At 40.5% G+C, this 20,624-nt stretch overlaps 1 protein-coding gene across 5 annotated transcripts in view; it reads left to right on the top strand.

Annotated features, from left to right (window-relative positions):
• Positions 1-20,624, top strand: part of APAF1 (apoptotic peptidase activating factor 1) — a 75,026-nt gene that overhangs the window by 12,662 nt on the left and 41,740 nt on the right. For 2 of the 5 annotated variants that reach the window (XR_011470854.1, XM_070410879.1), the window contains exons 6-15: positions 2,915-3,027; positions 3,130-3,261; positions 4,730-4,968; positions 5,322-5,489; positions 6,566-6,697; positions 10,803-10,916; positions 11,632-11,816; positions 13,721-13,847; positions 17,925-18,050; positions 20,109-20,240. Coding sequence is in view for 3 of the 5 variants with exons in the window: in XM_070410879.1 (XP_070266980.1) it covers positions 2,915-3,027; positions 3,130-3,261; positions 4,730-4,968; positions 5,322-5,489; positions 6,566-6,697; positions 10,803-10,916; positions 11,632-11,816; positions 13,721-13,847; positions 17,925-18,050; positions 20,109-20,240 (1,468 nt within the window). In the remaining 2 variants the exon portion in view is untranslated. Of the gene's footprint in view, positions 1-2,914; positions 3,028-3,129; positions 3,262-4,729; positions 4,969-5,321; positions 5,490-6,565; positions 6,698-10,766; positions 10,917-11,259; positions 11,385-11,631; positions 11,817-13,720; positions 13,848-17,924; positions 18,051-19,147; positions 19,306-20,108; positions 20,241-20,624 lie in introns of those variants that run through there. The other 3 variants (XR_011470855.1, XM_070410880.1, XM_070410881.1) reach the window with 3 other exon arrangements.

The following is a 20,624-nucleotide window of genomic DNA, read 5'->3' on the forward strand; positions in this document are numbered from 1 at the left end:
GGGCTGGTTGTAGGCAGACATCTTGTGAGGGGGTGAGGGTTAATTTGCATATTACCTCTTTATTAAATAGGATTGTTGGCTCAAGAAATATTTCTTAAGTAGGTGAGTGGTCTTTGCTAGAAAATGCAAGCTTGTTACTCTGAGCATTGTTTCTAAGGGGTTAATAAGAGACACAATAAATCTAGAGCAAGAGACAGAATAAATTTAAGCAACTGAGTCAGGAAGGATTTTTTATTTAATTGGGACCCTTCTATTGTGTTGAATTAGTTTTTGGGTATACATGTAATTCGTCTATTTTCATGTACTTTGAGTTTATTTTATTTTTTTATTTTAATAATTCATTCATTCATTCAACAAATCCTCCTATATAATAAAGCCTAATATGCTAAGTGTCCCAGTCATCTGTTCAACCAATCCTATATAATAAAGACGCATATGCAAATTGACCATCACTCCAACACACAAGATGGCCGCCCCCATGTGGACACAGATGGCTGCCACAAGATGGCCAGCAGGGGAAGGCAGTTGGGGGTGACCGGGCTGGAAGAGGACGGCAGTTGGGGGCACCCAGAACTGCAGGGGAGGGCAGTTGGGGGGTACCCAGGCTGGCAGAGGAGGGCAGTTGGGGGGGGAACCCAGGCCTGCAGGGGAGGGCAGTTAGGGGCGACTGGGCCAACAGGGGAGGGCAGTTAGGGGTGACCAGGCTGGCAGGGGAGGGCAGTTAGGGCAACCAGGCCAGCAGGGGAGCAGTTAGGCGTCGATTAGGTTGGCAGGGGAGTGGTTAGGGGGTGATCAGGCTGGCAGGCAGAAGTGGTTAGGGCCAATCAGGCAGGCAGGCAGGCAAGCGGTTGGGAGCCAGCAGTCCTGGATTGAGAGGGATGTTCGACTGTCCGTTTAGGCCCTATCCCACGGGCAGTCGGACATCCCTCGGGGGCCCCAGATTCGAGAGGGTGCAGGCTGGGCTGAGGGATTACACACACACTGCCCCCCGTGTACGAATTTCATGCACCGGGCCTCTAGTCAAAGCATAATATGCTAATGATATGCTAAGGCCGCTCAACCGCTAGCTATGATGTGCACTGACCACCAGGGGGCAGACAGTTGACCGGTCAACCAGTCACTATGATATACACTGACCACCAGGGGGCAGACGCTCCAATTGGTAGGTTAGCTTGCTGCTGGGGTCCAGCCAATCGGGACTGAGTAAGATGGGCCAGACATGCCCTGGAGCCCTCCCACAGTCCCTCCCTGGTTGGCCAACCTCCCGCGTCCCTCCCCGGCCCCGATCGTGCACCGATCTTCCCTCAGCCTGGTCTGTGTTCTCTCACAACCCAGCACCCCTCGAGGGATGTCGGAGAGCCGGTTTTGGCCCTATCCCGTGTGCCACGCCGAGGGATCCCACTGATGCACGAATTCATGCACCGGGCCTCTAGTACCAATATAATGATGTGCTAGGCACTGTTACCAGCTATTTCACAGTTTTCACTAAACCAGAAGGGAGACAGCAGCTCAGTTGCTATTTATATGGAGGGGATAGCCAGAGATTCAGTCAGTAGTTTCATTTCCATGATCTAGCGGCCATTCCTTTCATTTGCTCATTTAAGTAGCAGTGAGTTTTGTGCCTGGGTCAGTGCTGCAAGAACAGAGATGAGTAAAGCATTCCTTGGGGGTGTAACAGTAAATTGGGTGAGAATTAAGTGATGGTACAGATGCACTTGATGATGTAGTACATACACTGTCATATGTAACAGTTGCTGAGTATGGCAGTGATTTTCAAATTGGTAAGGGGATTAATATCAGGATATCAGGTGAGAGGATTAATTTTTGGAAAAAGCTTCTTCTAGATGATTATGATGGCTACTCATTTGAGGGAAGCTTCCTTTTTTCTGGCTTTTTTCTCCTCCAGTTCCCTCTATCATCTCCACTTCCCCTTGATAGTCACTGGTATCTATTCTTTTCGAGAAAATAGAATTGAGACCACTAACCATTTTCCCTTTTTCTTGCTCAGTATCTTCCTAATCCCACTTCCCTTTGCAAAATGAAAGTGATTTGTGTTTAGGAAAACATTATAATTACTGTCAGATGTATCGGACATGGCTTATGATGCCAGCCAGTAATTTTGTTTTTCTCTCAGCATTATTTTGGCTTATGCTTCTGCAATTTTTAACCTGTGTATGTACTTTTTTTGTAGTGTTCAGAAGTAGTGTGCCATTCAGACAAAAATGCTAGTGTGTAATTATGCTATCAGGTTTTAGTTGCATTTTTTCTCATTTGTTCTGGTGAGTTTAAAAAAGTTTTTGGAGAGACCAGTCAGGAATTGACACAGAGGTTCTTTGTCATTATGAACTGATTTCTTGGATGGAAAACACCCCACTAGTGAACCAAATGAAAAGTAATCTTGCTAGTGTATTCTGTTAGGTTGGAACATATGAAATTGCTGGTTTTGTAAGTAAAAAAGGTTAAAAATCATCATTGTTCTATGATTAAGTCTAGTGCTAACCTGAGCCTAGTTGCCATTTGGTTTTGATGCTTAAAGACTGAATAGGAAACATCCCATTACATGGATAGTTCTTTCTAGGCACTAGGTTGCTGATTTCTAATACTTAGAGCCCTCTTTTTAGAGGGCCCTTAACTTTAATATGCCTTGAAGGTGGGAGGAAGGGGAAGGTTCAAAAATTTTTTCCTTATTTGAATCAATACATTGGTGAGCAAAAGTATTGGTTTATTTTCGTATGGAAAATAATACAATAATTAATAAATAATAATACAAGATTAGACATTCTTGTACTCACAACTGTAAACCTACTTTTGGCCTATCCCTGTATTGTGAAAGGGATACGGCAGTAGTGGCATTCTCTTTTTTTAAAGGAAGCTTAAAATGTCATTAGTGACTCAATACAGTTCTTTTAATTAGGTCTCTATTGATCTTGGATGATGTTTGGGATCCTTGGGTATTGAAGGCTTTTGACAATCAGTGTCAGATTCTCCTTACAACCAGAGACAAGAGTGTTACCGATTCAGTAATGGGTAAGGATTGTTAATTTAGTTTTTACTACCTTTATGTTTTAATTCAATTACATTTATACATGTGGCACACCAAATTATTTATCATACCTTGTGATTTTGCAGGTCCAAAATATGTAGTCTCTGTGGAGAGTGGCTTAGGAAAAGAAAAAGGACTTGAAATTTTATCCCTTTTTGTAAATATGAAGAAAGCAGATTTGCCAGAAGAAGCCCATAGTATTATAAAAGAATGTAAAGGTAGGGTTATTTATTTTGTATATAAGGGGTTTATAGAGATGTTAATTTACCCTGTTGTGTAAATTAAGTTAATGAATATGACAATTTAGCACAGGAACATCCAGAAACTTTACTAAAATATTTAGTATTTTAGGTTCTTCTCTGATACCCTAAATGTATAATAACCCTAAATGTGTCATGATATTTTGGTATTCATTCATTCATTAAAATAATATTAAGTGAAAACCTGCAGCATCTTAGCATAAAGACGTGACTTCTGCTGTCAAAGAACAAAAATATAGCGAGAGCTTAAAATTCTTTTGGTTGTGATTTTATAAAAATAGTATTCTAATTTGAAAGTAAAAACTGGTTTTGTCTTCTTAATTTACATTTTTTTACTAATGAAGTTAACTTTTTTACTTATCTATTGAATTTTTGCATTTTAATAAATTATTCTTGACTCGCTTTTCTTTTGTGATATAAGTATTTTTATTGACTTTTAGGTACTCTATTGAAGCTATTGGCCTTTTTTCATGTTTTTTCCCCCCCAAATATTTTCCCTAGTTTTTTGTCTACCTTTTAATCTCATTTATAGTCTTTTTCAAATACAGAAATTTAAACTTTAAAAAAACCCTCATCTGAGGATATGTTTTATGGATGAGACAGAGAGAGAGAGAGAGAGAGAGAAGCATTGATTGGTTGCTCCGGTATGCACCCCGACTGGTATGTGCCCTGACTGGGAATCAAACACACAACCTTTTGGTGTACAAGACGATGCTCCTGCCAACTGAGCCACCTGGCTAGGGCCAGAAATTGAAACTTTTATGTAGTCAAATCTATCAGCATTGAAGATTACTTTTTCCATAGTTGTTACTCCATAGAAATACCTTCTTATTTTTCTTTCTGCCATTAAATAGATACTTGGTTTTGAGTTAATTGACTTTTTAAAAAATCTTAAACTTAGAAAAAAATACTTCATTTTTATAATTATAAAGTTGATGCATATTCATTTTGAAACTGTGTGAATCTATAAAGAAAAATAGAAACTATTCATAATCTGATAATTATTAGTGTCATGAGAGTATTTTTTCCAGTCTTTTAGGACATACAACTTTGGAAAAAAAGTCAAGATTATAATGTGGTATACATCATTTAAAATCTTGTCCTTTTTATATAACAAATCTTGAGCATTTTACAATGCCATTAAATATCTTTTGAAAAAAATTTACCAGTGACATGCTTTAATTCAGTCATTTCTGTTAAGATTTTTTCATTATCTTAAGTAATTCTGTGATGAATATGCTTAAATGAAATATTGATTATTTCTAGTAACTTCCTTATAATAAATACCTAAAATGAATTCAAGAGTTAAAAATACTTTAAGGCTTTGGATAACATGCAGCAATAAATTGAATCTTAACTTAGTAGTGATTCTGAAATGAGACGATATTAACACAGTGACTTTTTTTTTTTTTTTTTTTTTTTTTAGGTTCTCCTCTTGTAGTGTCTTTAATTGGTGCACTTTTACGTGATTTTCCCAAACGCTGGGAGTACTACCTCAGGCAACTTCAGAATAAGCAATTTAAGAGGATAAGGAAATCTTCATCTTATGATTATGAGGCTCTGGATGAAGCCATGTCTATAAGTGTTGACATGCTCAGAGAAGACATCAAAAGTTATTACACAGATCTTTCCATCTTTCAGAAGGATGTTAAGGTGCCTACAAAGGTAATAAAAGGATCAAGAATCCGCATCACTGGGTATTTATGGCATGCAACCTTGGATACAGTACCAAGGATATTGTTACAGAGGATACTGGAAAGATAAGACCGGTGTGACTGAGGTGGTGGGGTGGAAGGTTCAATCTCCATCAAGGGCTTGATGTTGAACTGGAACGGGTTACCTAATTTTCAGTGGTTCTAGTGAAGCTGGAGAAGCAGCCGGCTTCTTTCTCTTTTCTACCTTGAGGAATGGTTGAGCTGCTTCTTATGAAATAGATTCTTCTTCAGGGCTTTAAGATATGATTTTTGGGTGTGTTTACACCTTGTCTGCAGTCCTGCTCATTTTATTTTGATTCCTAGGTGCTATGTGTTCTCTGGGACATGGAGACTGAAGAAGTTGAAGACATACTGCAAGAGTTTGTTAATAAGTCTCTATTATTCTGTGATCGGAATGGCAAATCATTTTGCTACTATTTGCATGATCTTCAGGTAGATTTCCTTACAGAGCAAAACCGCAGCCAGCTTCAGGTACTTGCACCTCTGTATGCTCTTTTTTTAACTTTTTATTTTGAAATAATTTTTTTGTTTGTATTTTATTATTTTTGAAAATAATTCTTTATTGTTGAATATTTTAAAGTAATTTTAGACACGGAATAGTTACAAGATAGTACAGAGATTTTGTGCATAAACCCTTCACCTAGTTCCTCCCAAAATTAATACTTTTATGTAACTATAATGTTACTAATTCACAGACTTTGACTTTTGCCAGCTTTCCCACTAATGTCTTTTTTTGTGGTCCAAATCCAATTCAGGATCCCATATTGCATTAAATTGTCATGTTTCCTCAAATCTATGAAAATTCCTCAGCTTTCTGTATCTTTCATGGTCACTTTTGAGGAGTACTAGCTAGTTTTTTAAAAAAATTATCTTTGCCCTAACCGGTTTGGCTCAGTGGATAGAGCGTCGGCCTGCGGACTCAAGGGTCCCAGGTTCGATTCCAGTCAAGGGCATGTACCTTGGTTGCGGGCACATCCCCAGTGGGGAGTGTGCAGGAGGCAGCTGATCGATGTTTCTCTCTCATCGATGTTTCTAACTCTCTATCCCTCTCCATTTCTCTCTGCAAAAAATCAATAAAATATATTTAAAAAAAAATTATCTTTATTGTTGAAAGTATTACAGATGTTCCCCTCCTTTCCCCCATTGATATCCCCTGCCCCCGCTTCTACCTCCTCCCCAAGCCTTCACCATACCTAGATAGTTATTTTGCATATTGTCTTTAGGTTTATCTTATATTTTCTTCTGCCTAGAGTAAGGTTATATATTTTTGGCAAGAATACCACAGAAATGAAATTGTGTCCTTCTCGGTGAATCATATCAGGGTGTTGATACATCTTACTATCAGTGATGTTACCATTGATCACTTCATTAAAGTAGTATCCACCAATATCTCCACTGTAAAGTTGCTATTTTTTCTTTTTGTAATTAATAAGTATCTTATGGAAATATTTTCTATATATTCTTAAATAGCTTTGGAAGCTGGTGTTACTGTAATGTTTAGGTTATAAATTGTTTCTGTCCTCTGAAATGTTTCCTTTGTGTTTCAGGATCTGCATAAGAAGATAATCACGCAGTTCCAGAGACATCACCAGCTACACGCTCTTTCACCAGATCAGGAGGACTGCATGTACTGGTACAATTTCCTGGCCTATCACATGGCCAGTGCCAATATGCACAAAGTAAGAGGACTGACTTAAAAATTATTTTCTTTTATCTCACTTTTATTTATTCCTATGTTTAGAATTTTTTAATTTATAAAAATAGAATTATAGACTAAGCATTTTTGTTTTTGCTACTATTTTTACTTGCAGTGATTTTTTTAAAAAAAGGTACCTTAGTAAGTGTAGTAAATGAACCACCTGAAAATTCATTTTTTTCTTGCCAGTAGCTTTTCTTTAGAGCCAGTATGAATTTGTTTTTAAGTTTTAAGAGGGAACGGAGGGTGGTGAAGTATATTCATTCATTCAAAAAATATTTATTAGCCCAGCTGATGTGGGTTGGTGGTTGAGTTTCAACCTATGAACCAGGAGATAACAGATCGATTCCTGATCAGGGCACATGCCCAGGTTGCAGGCTCTATCCCCAAGTGGGGGACGTGCAGGATGCAGCCGATCGATGATTCTCTCTCATCATTGATGTTTCTATCTCTTTCTCCCTTTCCCTTCCTCTATGAAATCAATAAAAATATTTTAAAAATATTTATTAAATGCCTGCTATATACAATTATTGTTATTCATTGTGAGGCTATGTTACAGAGTCCCTCTTGTCATTTAACTTACATTCTTGGGTAGACTGACAGTGGACAAATAAATGTATACTATGTCAGGGGGCAGTAAGTGCTCAGAAGTAGAAAAAAGCATGAAGGGGAAAGAAAGTGATGATATAGTAGTAGAATCTTCATCATTTGCTGATGGATTTGATAGGCATTGTAAAAGAGAAGAGTCAAAGATGACTTCAAGTTTGTGCAGTAAAAGGATTAGAGTTGCCATGAATTGAGATGGCGATGTCTGTGGGTAGAACAAGTATTTATGGGGCCAGGGTGAAGATTAAGAACTCATTTTGAGTATATTAAATCTGATACTCATATTAAGACATCTAACTGGAAATATTAAGCATGTAGATGGATGTATAAATCAAGGTTTCTGGGGAAGATTATGGACTAAAGATAACATTTGGGAACCATTAACACATAGATGATATATGAAGTCAACTACCAGCTAACTATTAAATATGTTAACATTTTGGAAAACTTTGAGTAATTTTTCTTTTCTTTCTTTCATTTTTTTTGTTTATTAATCCTCACCTGAGGATATTTTTTCCATTGATTTTCTTTTTTTGAGAAAGTGGACGGGAGGAAGGTAGGGGGGAGAGAGAGAAAGAGAAACATTGATGTGAGAGAGACACATCGATTTGTTGCCTCCTGTACATGCCCTGACCAGGGTAGGGATCAAACCTGCAATCCAGGTAAATGCCCTTGACTGGGAATCAAACCTGAGACCCTTTGGTGCTCAGGCCAATGCTCTAACCACTGAACATACTGGCCAAGGTGAGTTATTTTTCTCTGCTTAGGCACATTATTTCTTGGTTACAAAAATGGTGCTGTAGTCTGGTGGTTTTTTTTTTTTGTCATCTTCCCTGAGGATATTTTTCCATTGATTTTTAGAGAGGAAGGGAGGGAGGAAGGGAGAGAGGGAGGGAGGGAGGAAGAGAGAGATAAAGAGACATCAATACAAGAGAGACACATTGATTGGTTGCCTCCCACACACTCCCTGATCAAGGCCTGGGATTGAGCCTGCAACTGAGGTACATGCCCTTGACTGGAATTGAACCCTTTAGTTCATGGGCCAACACTCTATCCACTGAGCCAAACCGGCTGGGGCATGGTGTTTTTTTTAAGGTATGCCAATAAATATCAATGCCCTAATTTAGTTAACCAAACTGTAATTGTTAAACATTTAGGTTGTTTTCAGTTTTTTTGCTTTTATGATGCTGTAATGAATATTCTGTCTTTGCACCTATATTATTTCCTTTGAAAATTCTTTGAAGTGGAATTAATAGGTCCAGGTATTTAAAAAAAAAATCCACTTAAAATTTTTTTTAAATTGATTTCAGAGAGGAAGAGAGAGGGAGAGATAGATAGAAACATCAATGATGAGAGAGAATCATCCATCGGTTGCCTCCTGCACAACCCCCAGTGGTGATTAAGCCCGCAACGTGGACATGTGCCCTGACCAGAGGTCACTGGTTCATAGGTCAATGCTCAACCATTGGCCGGGCTATCTTGTGTTTTATTTTTTACTTAATTATATTACGTGGTCATCTTTTTATGTCAATTTATATAGAGCGACATAATTTTTAAAGCTGCATACTATTTTCATTGTGTAGCTACATTATGATTAACCAGTTGATCAGTTAGCTTGCATAAGCATACTCATCTGATTATTGTCTTAGCACACATATTTGTAAGTATAATTTGTGGGTCACTTTTAATTTTAATACAGATTGCCGAACTGTACTCTAGAGAAGGGTTGCTTTGACTTACATCACTACCAGTAGTGTAAGACAGTGTTCATTTCCTCTGATTCCAGCTGATACTCTTATCATTTCTCTTAGTCTCTAGAATCTGATATTACAAAATAGTTTGTGATGGGTAAGTCTTACACAGGCAGCCCAACACTGAAGTTTTCTTTTTTTTTTTCCTTTTAATATATTTTATTGATTTTTTTACAGAGAGGAAGAGAGAAGGATAGAGAGTCAGAAACATCGATGAGAGAGAAACATCGATCAGCTGCCTCCTGCACACTCCCCACGGGTACATGCCCTTGACCGGAACCGAACCAGGGACCCTTGAGTCCGCAGGCCGACGCTCTGTCAGCTGAGCCAAACCGGTCAGGGCCCAATACTGAAGTTTTCACCAAGTTAGACCCTGTTTCAAAGATTCTTTTAAGAAAACACAATGAAAAAGAATTCTTTAAAAAGTTTTTATTCGTCTTTTAAAATTAATTAAAAATGGTACCAATGTTCCCATCCAAGATTAGAGTGAATTTAGAGATAGAGGATTAAGTAATGACTTTGTAATTAAGTATGTGCACAGAGAGTTTAGATAACATGGTACTTTCTCATTGAAATACTTTAGGTTGAATTTGTCCCAGCCTTTATCCTTGCTCATGTAAATAACTGCCTATGAGCCATGATAGGTAAATGGGATTAGCTACTGCTTGAGATAATTATATTCCATGAAGGCAGTGGTAATGGTTAAATATTGAGATAGGGTTGTTATAATAATAAGAGCTAAAAATTTTTTTTTTAAATTTATTTTATTGATTTTTTACAGAGAAGAAGGGAGAGGGATAGAGAGTTAGAAACATCGATGAGAGAGAAACATCGATTCAGCTGCCTCCTGTACACTCCCCACTGGGGATGTGCCCGCAACCAAGGTAGATGCCCTTGATCGGAATCGAACCTGGGACTCTTGAGTCCGCAGGCCAACGCTCTATCCACTGAGCCAAACCGGTTAGGGCATAACAGCTAAAATTTACTAAGTATTTACTGTGCACCAGGATTTGTTCCAAGCATTTTACACATACTAACTCATGTAAAGTTTTATCACAACCCTGTGAGATGGGGCTACTAGTATCTCCATTTACAAAATGAAGAAACTAAGGTTCCAGCCTGGTGGTGGCAGAAAAAAAATTTGTGCTTTTGATTTTGTGAATTGGTTCTCATCCATTGCCTTTACCTATTTTTTATATTGGGGTGTTTACCTTTTTCTTATTTTTGAAGAATTTTCTATAAAACTGAATGAGTAGTCATTTTTATTCTATTAATACTGTCATCTATTATACCTCTTATAAATTTTTTTTCCTGGTTTATTTTTTGTCTTCAAATTTATTTATATTGTTTTCTACTATATTGAAGATTTGAGTTTTTATGTTATTAAATGCACCATTTTTCTTTTTTGTAGTTTACTTTGGTGTCATATCTGCAAAAATTTCCTTCATTACAGGCTTATAGAAATATTTACCTGTTTGTTCTAGTTTTTTTCTGAAGTTTTCTATTTTATATTTAAGTCTTTAATCCAACTAAAATTTATTTTGAGTTAAGGTGTGAGGTCCATTTTATGTTTCTTTGGAACTATTTATGTGTTTCTTTTCAATAGTTTCCTTTTTGTCCTTAAATTTGTCTGCTAAGTTTCAGTAGTGTTAGGATAGTGATGGTAGACTTAAAATTCTCTGATTTCTTTAACAGGGCTCCTGATCTTATTATTTATTTATTTTTTAAAAGGAACTTTGTGCTTTAATGTTTTCCCTGGATTGGATTAAAGCAAAAACAGAACTTGTAGGCCCTGCTCATCTGATTCATGAATTTGTGGAATACAGGGATATACTGGATGAAAAGGTATATATTCATTCAAAAAATAAGTCCTGAAAGGACATGCTTTTTCTGACATTTAATTCTAGGGTTTAATAGTGGGGACGAGCAGAATAGAAAGGAATGAAGAAAGATAATTTTCTTATTTTGACCTTTGATTATTCTAATTATTTTGCTTCCTAGCCTGTTGGGAATGTGAATAGGATTGATTTTTGAAATTTGAAGAAGTAAAGTGTTCAGTGTTTTTTTTGTTATTGTTTTTAAAGAATGTATTAAGAAAGTAGTACTTTGAGAATGAGATTTTTTTTAAAAAAATTATTTATTTATTTATTTATTTTAAAAAAAAATATATTTTATTGATTTTCTACAGAGAAGAAGGGAGAGGGATAGAGAGCCAGAAACATCGATGAGATAGATCAGCTGCCTCCTGCTCGCCCCCCAGTGGGGACGTGCCCGCAACCAAGGTACATGCCCTTGACCGGAATCGAACCCGGGACCCCTGAGTCCACAGGCCGACACTCTGTCCACTGAGCCAAACCGGTTCGGCGAGAATGAGATTTTTATCTTATGTTTAAAAGTTTATCCTATGTTTAAAAGTCTATATTTGTTACCTAAGTGGTTGGTTATTCAATTTTAGCTCACATAGAGACTATGTCATTTAAGCCTTTAAAGTGATGAGATCACAGAAACAGAAAAATGTTGGCTCTGGTTATATTTCTAAGAGATTTCAGTTTGTTCATAGGATTATGCAGTCTGTGAGAATTTCCAGGAGTTTTTATCTTTAAATGGACATCTTCTCGGACGACAACCATTTCCTAGTATTGTACAGCTGGGTCTCTGTGAGCCGGAAACTTCAGAAGTTTATCAGCAAGCTAAGCTGCAGGCCAAGCAGGAGGTCGATAACGGAGTGCTTTACCTGGAGTGGATGTAAGTAGGTTAGGAGAGACCAAAGGGAGCAACGTGCTAATTATATCATTATTTTTTTCAGGTAGTGAATAACTTCACTCCAGGAAGATTTAACTACAGTTCTTTGGAAAGGCTGGAACTTTTAATAAGCGTTTTTACTTATTGAGAAGTTTTGGAGAAGTAAGCATAGGAGAAATATTCATGTTCAAAGAGTCCATAGAAATAGATGCTGTCTGTTTGGCATTTTGACAAGTCATTCTAAATATTAACACCAAATGCTTTACTTAGTGTAATACAGTAAGTAGTGAAGAACATGGGCTTTGAAGCCACAAACCTACTTTTGAGTCTCCTTTCTAAAATCACAGTTTTGTGATTTTTGAACAAGTTATAGCTTCCTCTCCTTTCTCATAAGTAAAATAGAGATAACAGTCCTTTGGGGTAAGTACAATTTTTGTGAAGATTAAATGAGATATTGGGTATAAAATGATTAGCACAGTGGTTCTCAACCTTCCTAATGCCGTGACCCTTTAATACAGTTCCTCATGTTGTGGTGACCCCCAACCATAAAATTATTTTCGTGGCTACTTCCTAACTGTAATTTTGCTACTGTTATGAATCGTAATGTAAATATCTGATATGCAGGATGTATTTTCATTGTTACAAATTGAACATAATTAAAGCATAGTGATTAATCACAAAAACAATATGTAATTATATATGTGTTTTCCGATGGTCTTAGGCGACCCCTGTGAAAGGGTCGTTCGACCCCCAAAGGGGTCGCGACCCACAGGTTGAGAACCGCTGGATTAGCACTTTGTCTTGCACTTAGTCCTTATTAAACTTTCCCTGAATCATGATTCTTCTAACTTCTTATCAATTAGTAAAAGGAAAGCTAAAATATCATCTTTTTCATGCCTGTAATATACAGTAAGCTCACATCTTATTCATTTTATCTTCAGAACAACCTTATAAGGTACTATTAAATATTATTTGCCCTATTTTACAAATGAGAAAACAGGCACAGAGAGGCTGAGACTTAATTAGGCTTGCATGCCTTGCTGAGGGAGGGAGAGGGAGAGAGAGAGAGAGAGAGAGAGAGAGAGAGAGATTGATGTGAAAGACAGAAACATTGATGTGAAAGAGAGACACATCAATTGGTTGCCTCCCACATGAGCCCCAACCAGGGCCAGGGATCGAGCCTGCAACTGAAATACATGCTCTTGACTGGAATTGAACCGGAGACCCTTCAATCCTTAGACCAACCCACTATCCATTGAGCCAAACTAGCTAGGGCCAAACTTTGACTCTTAAATTAAACACGAAACCATTTAACATATATTCTTGTACTGAGAGTTACTGACACAGAAATCCTGACTGTTCTGATACTTTTCTCATTTTAAGTATATGTTTTATTCCTTTACCCTTTTGTTCTTTATTTTTTTGTTCCTTTAGCCCATGAAAAATCATATAATATTTATACCTGTGGGATAGTTAGTATTCAGTAGATTAAGATACACAGAAAATAACATTGCTTTATTTACTTTTTCTCTATATCTGAATAATTTTACTTAGAGAAGAGCAGTTTTAAAGTACATCATCATAATGGCAGGTGTACATATTATTATTAAAGCTTCAAAGGAAAATAGAAGGTGATGTGTATCTGATTAACTAGATTTCTTCCAACTCAGTGACATTTGTAACACATGACAGGTTGCTTGATATAGGGTGGCACTTCTCTTAAAATGCCAAGTTTGTTATATTAATGCTTTTTTCCTTCAGGTGATCTTCTGTGCTGTCATTTACATGTTGGCAATTTAATTTTAAGAATTTGGTATTTTGGGGAATATAACTAAGCTAAAAGACAGTTTATTACTGAAGTTTATTCTCACTTGTTGGGTTTTTGTTCCTTTTTTCCTTGTATTTAGAAACAAAAAGAACATCAAGAATCTCTCTCGCTTAGTTGTCCGCCCCCATACAGATGCTGTTTACCATGCTTGCTTTTCTGAGGATGGCCACAGAATAGCTTCTTGTGGAGCTGATAAAACCTTACAGGTAAAATATGTCTCGAGAAAAATTGAAAAGGGCATGTATGCAATACTGTGTGTATTAAAATATATTTAAATTCTAAAAGTCAAGTAAATTGCACAAAGTGATAGAGAAACCGAATCTCTTGAACATTTTATAAAAGCTTTCTCTAGCGATTTTAAAGATATGGTAGTGTTTTTTGTTTTGTTTTTTTCCATAATTCTAAACTTGCCAAGTGACATAGAGGTGCCTTTTACCCTGCCAGTCAGTTGTCATCACCCATGTGCCAGCTAAAGGTAATGAGGAATTGATTATTGTTGAAAGACATAGGACTTTCTAGCAGAGTGAGCAGGGCTCTGACTGAAAAACAACGATTAAGTAAAATACCTATTTTATCACCAGCTCAGGCACAGATTTCTGGCGATAAATGGAATTGGGCTAGGTTGTTTCCTAAGGTGCCTGAAGGAATTTCCTTTTAAGTTCTCATTTGTTTTCAGAAAATATGGACCTTGAGAGCTTGTTTGGAGGTTCTAGCAGGGGAGCGCAGCTACTCGTATACCCTTGACCGAAGACCGGTCCTCTCCTCGGGGGGGAAGGTCGTCCTCTTCGACCGAGCGCGCAGCTTCGGGAGGGACGCACATGGATCGGTGAGGGAGGAGGGGGACACCCGCCTAGCCAGCCAGATCAGCCGAATCAACCCTGGCGATCAATGGGGTGACAGATGTCGCAGCCAGATCGCCCTCACATCCTGTTTTCAGAAAATATGAATGAGTGCTTTACTTTAAACTTGTGCTCTAACTTTTGGATTTTGAAGGAATCAGGATCAAATTAGTTAAAACTTTTATAATTATGATAGCTTTAGTCTTTGTAAGATTATGACTATAACCTTTATTCCTATGTATGCTTTATTACTAATTTTGTCTTTTGAGCCCCGGAAATAAATTATATTGCATGAAATATTTTCTATTTGCTTGTTAAGAATTTGTGAAACTATTCTCACGAATTGAAGCTATACTCTGTTAGTTATTTTTATTAATATTACTAACATTTAACAATGGATAGTTCTCTATTTTAAAGCATACAGATTCTGACACAAATTCTGATTTTTGGAGTGATTTTGCCAAGGTTCATTTTTTTGCAGAATAACAATGATTAGGATCTTTTAAGGAAAGATTTTTATTTAATAACTAGAGGCCAGGTGTATGAAAATTCGTGCACTGGATGGGGGGTCCCCTCAGCCCGGCCTGCCCCCTCTCACAGTCTGGGAGCACTCAGGGGACGTCCTACTGACGGCTTACGCCCGCTCCCTACCTCTGTGGGAGGTGACCAGGCCAATCAGGGGAAGGCGCTGCCCCATCACCCCACAGCTGCTACTGCCTCTGGCCTCCCTCTGCAGTAGGTGACTGGGCTGATCAGGGGAAGGTGCTGCCCCATTACCCTCCTGCTGCTGCCACTGCCGGCCCTCCTCAGCCCTCACAGCTGTCATGGCTGCCAGCCCTCCTCGGCCCTCGCAGCTGCCGTGGCTTTGTCTGGAAGGATGTCTGGTCTATCTGGTCTAATTAGCATATTACCCTTTTATTAGTATAGACTAGTGGGCCCGGTGCATGAAATTTGCGCAGGGTGGGGTTCCCTCAGCCTAGTCTGCACCCTCTCCAATCGGGGACCCCTTGGGGGATGTCCGACTGCCGGTTTAGGCCTGATCCCTGTCGAGTAAGTGAGTGGCTCCTAACCACTCGCCTGCCTGCCTGATTGCCCCTTACTGCCTCTGCCTGCCTTCCTGATTGCCCCTAACCACCTCTGCCTGCCTGCCTGATTGCCCCTAACCTCTCTGTCTGCCTGCCTGATTGCCCCTAGCCACCTCTGCCTACCTGCCTGATCACCCCAACTGCCCTCCCCTGCTGGCCTGATCTCGCCCCTAACTGCTCTCCCCTGCTGGCCTGATTGCCCCTAACTGCCTCTGCCTGCCTGATCGCTGGGGTCCGGGTTGCAGGTGAATGGGATTCCTGGCTGGCAGCTTGCTGACAGCAAGCTATCCAATGGCCGATTCTGCGAGGAATGGGGCTCCCTCCTCCCTCCTGTCAGGGTCTGGTATGTAGGCCGGCCACACCCTCAATCGCAGGAGACCCAGAGTTCCACCTCGCCCTGGGCGGCTGGGGCCCACAGTCCCCTCCTGTCACAGTGCTGTGGCGTTCCGGGGCCCACAGCCCCCTTGGCATTCAGTGCTGGGTTGCCGCAGCACCCGTGGTGGCAGCAGTCAGTGCTGGGTTGCCGCGGTGCCTGTGGGAGCTGGGGGGGAGGGACTGAGAGGTCAGCAGTTCATCCCGCTCACCAGTCCCCGCCCACCCGAGCCTGCTGCGCGTGAAGCCTGGCATTCGGTCGTCCCTTCAGTCATTTTGGATGTTACGGACCCTGGCTCTTTATATATATACTAGAGGCCCGGTGCACAAAAATTTGTGCACTCGGGGGGGAGGGGGGGTCCCTCAGCCTGGCCTGTGCCCTCTCGCAGTCTGGGACCCCTCGGGAGATAACGACCTGCTGGCTTAGGCCCGCTCCCGGGTGGCAGAGGGCAGGCCCAATCCCTAGGCGCAGCCCCTGGTCGGGCTCAGAGCAGGGCCAATTGGGGAGTTGGGGCGCCGCTCCCTGTCATGCACAGAGCAGGGCGGATCAGGAGGTTGCGATGCCACCCCTAGTCACGCTCAGGGTAGGGCTGATTGGGGGGTTGGGGCACCGCCCCCTGTCACACTCAAGGCAGGGTCGATGAGGAGGTTGCAGCGCCACCCCGTCATGCACAGAGCAGGGCTGATCAGGGGGTTGGGGCGCTGCCCCCTGTCACTCACAGAGCAAGGCCCATCAGGGGGGTTGGGGAGCTCCCCCCTGTCACGCACAGAGCAGGGCCCATCAGGGGGTTGGGGAGCTCCCCCCTGTCACACACAGAGCAGGGCCCATCAGGGGGTTGAGGAGCTCCCCCCGTCACTCACAGAGTAGGGCCAATAGGGGAGTTGGGGCACCGCTCCCTGTCACACACAGAGCAGGGCCCGTGGGGGGGGGGGGGCGGGGTTGGGGCGCCGCACTTTGTCACACACAGAGCTGCAGGGCTGATCAGGGGGTTGGGGCGCCGCACCCTGTCACACACAGAGCCGCAGGGCGATCAGGGGTTTGGGGAGCTCCCCCCTCTCAGGCACAGAGCAGGGCTGATCAGGGGGTTGGGGCGCCTTCCCCTGTCACGAACAGAGCATGGCGGATAGGGAGGTTGTGGCCCCGCCCCCTGTCACACACAGAGCTGCAGGGCGATCAGGGGGTTTGGGCGCTGCCCCCTGTCACACTGCTCCAGGGGCCAGAAGGCCTCGCGGCTCCACTGATCCCGGTGCTGGGAGGCATATTACCCTTTTCCTATATAGGATAGAGGCCTGGTGCACGGGTGGGGGCCGGCTGGTTTGCCCTGAAGGGTGTCCTGGATCAGGGTGGGGGTCCCCACTGGGGTGCCTGGCCAGCCTGGGTGAGGGGATGATGGCTGTTTGCATCTGGTCACACCCCCTTCAGGGTGGGGGTCCCCACTGGGGTGCCTGGCCAGTCTGGGTGAGGGGCTGAGGGCCGTTTTCAGGCTGGCGGGTGACTGAAGCTCCCAACCGCTCCTTTTTTTCTTTTTTTTTAATTCTGGGCCAGCTTTAGCTCTGAGGTTCGACTCCAGCTATGAGGCCTCTGCTGCTGAAAGCAGGTTTCTGGCCTTTGTTTACCTTCTGTATTTGAAACAATGTTGCGATCCTGCTGGCTGAAGCCCGGCTGACTAAAGCAGGTTTCTGGGGTTTTGTTTAGCTTCTATATTTGTAACAATGTTTCAAACTGCAAGCTCAGAGGCCGGCAGCAGCAGGCGGGGAACCTGGCTTCCTCCGTCACTGGAGCAAGCAAGCCTCCCTGTTTGCGTCAGCTGCCTGGCTGCCGGCCGCCATCTTGGCCGGCAGTTAATTTGCATAAGGATATGCTGATTAGCCAATGGGAAGGGTAGCGGAGGTATGGCTAATTACCATGTTTCTCTTTTATTAGATAGGATAGATGGTTCATGGTTAAGTGATACCTAGTAAAAAGATTTTGTTGTTGCTTGTGCAGGTGTTCAAAGCTGAAACAGGAGAGAAACTTCTTGAAATCAAGGGTCATGAGGATGAAGTGCTTTGCTGTGCATTCTCAACAGATGACAAATTTATAGCAACCTGCTCAGTGGATAAAAAAGTGAAGGTAAGGAAACATTTTCTCTTCAGTTGTAATCACTACAGAATTTATTTTCTTTTTCCATGATAGAGGGACTAGGATAAGAAGGGTTAAAGGACTCCTTCTTGCCTGTTGATCTACTAACTTGAGGTAAATTAGTTTTATCCATTGTAAATTAACTCTCTCTGAAAAACCTTTATATTTAAGTCCCAGCAAAATATCCAGGTTGATCAGTCTGAGATATTTACCAGGCAGCTGAGAAAAAGAGTTACAAATTAATGAATTTGCCTGCCATTTATTGACTGGTCTGTGGGTTAAATATCAGTTTAAATCTTGCTTACCATTCTTGCTTTTCTGAGGATGGTCACAGAATAGCTTCTTGTGGAGCTGATAAAACCTTATAGGTAAAATATGTCTCTTGAGAAAAATTGAAAAGGGCACATACCCAATACTGTGCATATTAGAATATATTTAAATCCTAAAAGTCAAGTCTACTGTTACTGCACAGAATTACTATCTGAGATTGGATTCTGTTGTAATTTGTGAAATGCAACCTGGATTTTTTACCTTTATGAACTGGCTTATATTCAGTGCAAAACCAGATGGATAAACAAATTAATAATTAGGTTACTAGTCTAAAAAGTAAATAGAGAAAAATAAATACAGGAGTTTTTATCTTTGTTAATTTTTCTTTCTTGTCTCTTGTCCCTAAATTTGGCTTTTAGCTAGAGCATTTATGCAGAATATAAGATAAATTGAAGTCCAAGGGAATGTTTTATATGACAAATGGAGGGGGAATTTCACTTCAGGCTTTTTTCAAAGGGTTGTGGAGTGCTGAATTTGGCTAGGTGGGGTGGACCTTTGGAACAATATAATTGACTTAGGAGTTTTCCTGGAGTTTCTATCCACTTGAAGAAGGCTCTGGAGTGTCCAGACTAAATTGAGATCTTGGAGAAACCTATTTCTTGATATATTGGACTCTCTTAGGTAACTTTACAACCAACTAGTTAATTTACTATGTAACCTTCACTCTGAGTCAGACTTCCAGTTGGCCACTCTGAGCAGTTCCAAAGTCAAAGTTATAAGGAGTAAAAGGAAATAATATCAAGTTTCTCTTTTCTAAGAATTCAAAATTTAAAGCAAGAGACAGAAATTAAAAGAACTTCAAAATAAAGGAAACTCTCTGGACCTCTGGGGAGTGCTTTGATGAGATAAAAAGAAAATGCTAAGAGAGGGACATTAGTACCTCTGAGAAGTCCAAAGCCCAGTGAAGAGTGATTAGGTAATTTATTTCATTTGTTTATTGTAGATGGAGTAGACATACTTAGTTAGTCGTCTTACATAGTAATTAGAATGATGATTATTTTTTATTGTGAACTCAACACTGCATGAAGCTTTATACTATACATTTTCTTAAATGATCAGTTTCACTCTACAATTTGCAAAGTAAGTATTGATCCTATTTTTCAGATGAGGAAACAGGTTCAGAGGTGAAATTATTTGCCCAAACTCATGGAGCCAGGGTTGAAAGCTAGGTTTCCCTCAGAATCTACAGTCTATTTTTTTCACTGAGCCATCTGCCTATACTTACTTACTGGTATCTTACCACACCCTTTTCCCCATTTGATACCATGCTTGTGGGACAGGTATACATATTCCTTAAGAGGGAACTGAGGTGCAGGAAAATTAAGGACTTGCCCAGGGACACTTAACTTAAAAGTGGTATAGCCAGGTCTTGGATTTCATCCTTCCCAGCGAAGCCCGCTATTCCATTCGCATATAGCACTTCTCTGCCTGCTTTCATTCATATGAACATCTGAAATCTTGCCCTTGAAGACTGGAATGTTTTTGAGGAGATTCCAGTTATGCTATAGAAAGACACATGTATAGACTTGCAAAATAAGCTTTATTAAAAAAAAGCTATTTGACATGTTTTAGGGAAGTGGGAGGTATTTATTAACATCATCTACGCCTGAGGAAATGTGACAGACAGAATGGATAGCATCTGTAAAGCAGTTCATATTTTACTTGCTTTATTTCAAAATAAGAGGTAGTGGTAAATTTTATTTTTAAAATTTTCTTTAGATTTGGAATTCTGTGACTGGGCAACTGGTACAAAGCTATGATGAGCACTCAGAGCAAGTCAACTGCTGCCACTTTACTCACAGCAGACATCACCTTCTCTTAGCCACTGGGTCAAGTGACTGCTTCCTCAAAGTAAGTATGGATAATGAGAATTATGTAGAGACATTTGTAGACCCATCAGGACATTGCCTTTGACTTTCTTGTACATCGTATTAATCAGGGCTCTTGGTTGCAGTGACACAGACTTTCATATTAGCTCACTCAACAGCAACAAAAGATATTATTGGCTCATGTAACTGGAAAGGCTAGAGGGAGCATGGCTTCAGACAGAGCTGATTCCAAATGCTTAAACTACGTTCTCAGGCTCTAACTCCCTGTCCATATCTAGAGTTGGCCTTTTTGTTGGTTTAGGCATGGTATCTCTGTGTGACAGGAAATAGAGCTATTCTCAGCTCGGCTTATATAGGTCTTACAACTCACAATCACAGAGGAAGAGAAACTTGCTTTTTCCCAGAT

This window comes from Myotis yumanensis, unplaced genomic scaffold, assembly GCF_028538775.1.
Source record: "Myotis yumanensis isolate MYYU_CA2020_CCGP unplaced genomic scaffold, mMyoYum1.0.hap1 SCAF_3, whole genome shotgun sequence".
NCBI classification, from domain to species: domain Eukaryota; kingdom Metazoa; phylum Chordata; class Mammalia; order Chiroptera; family Vespertilionidae; genus Myotis; species Myotis yumanensis.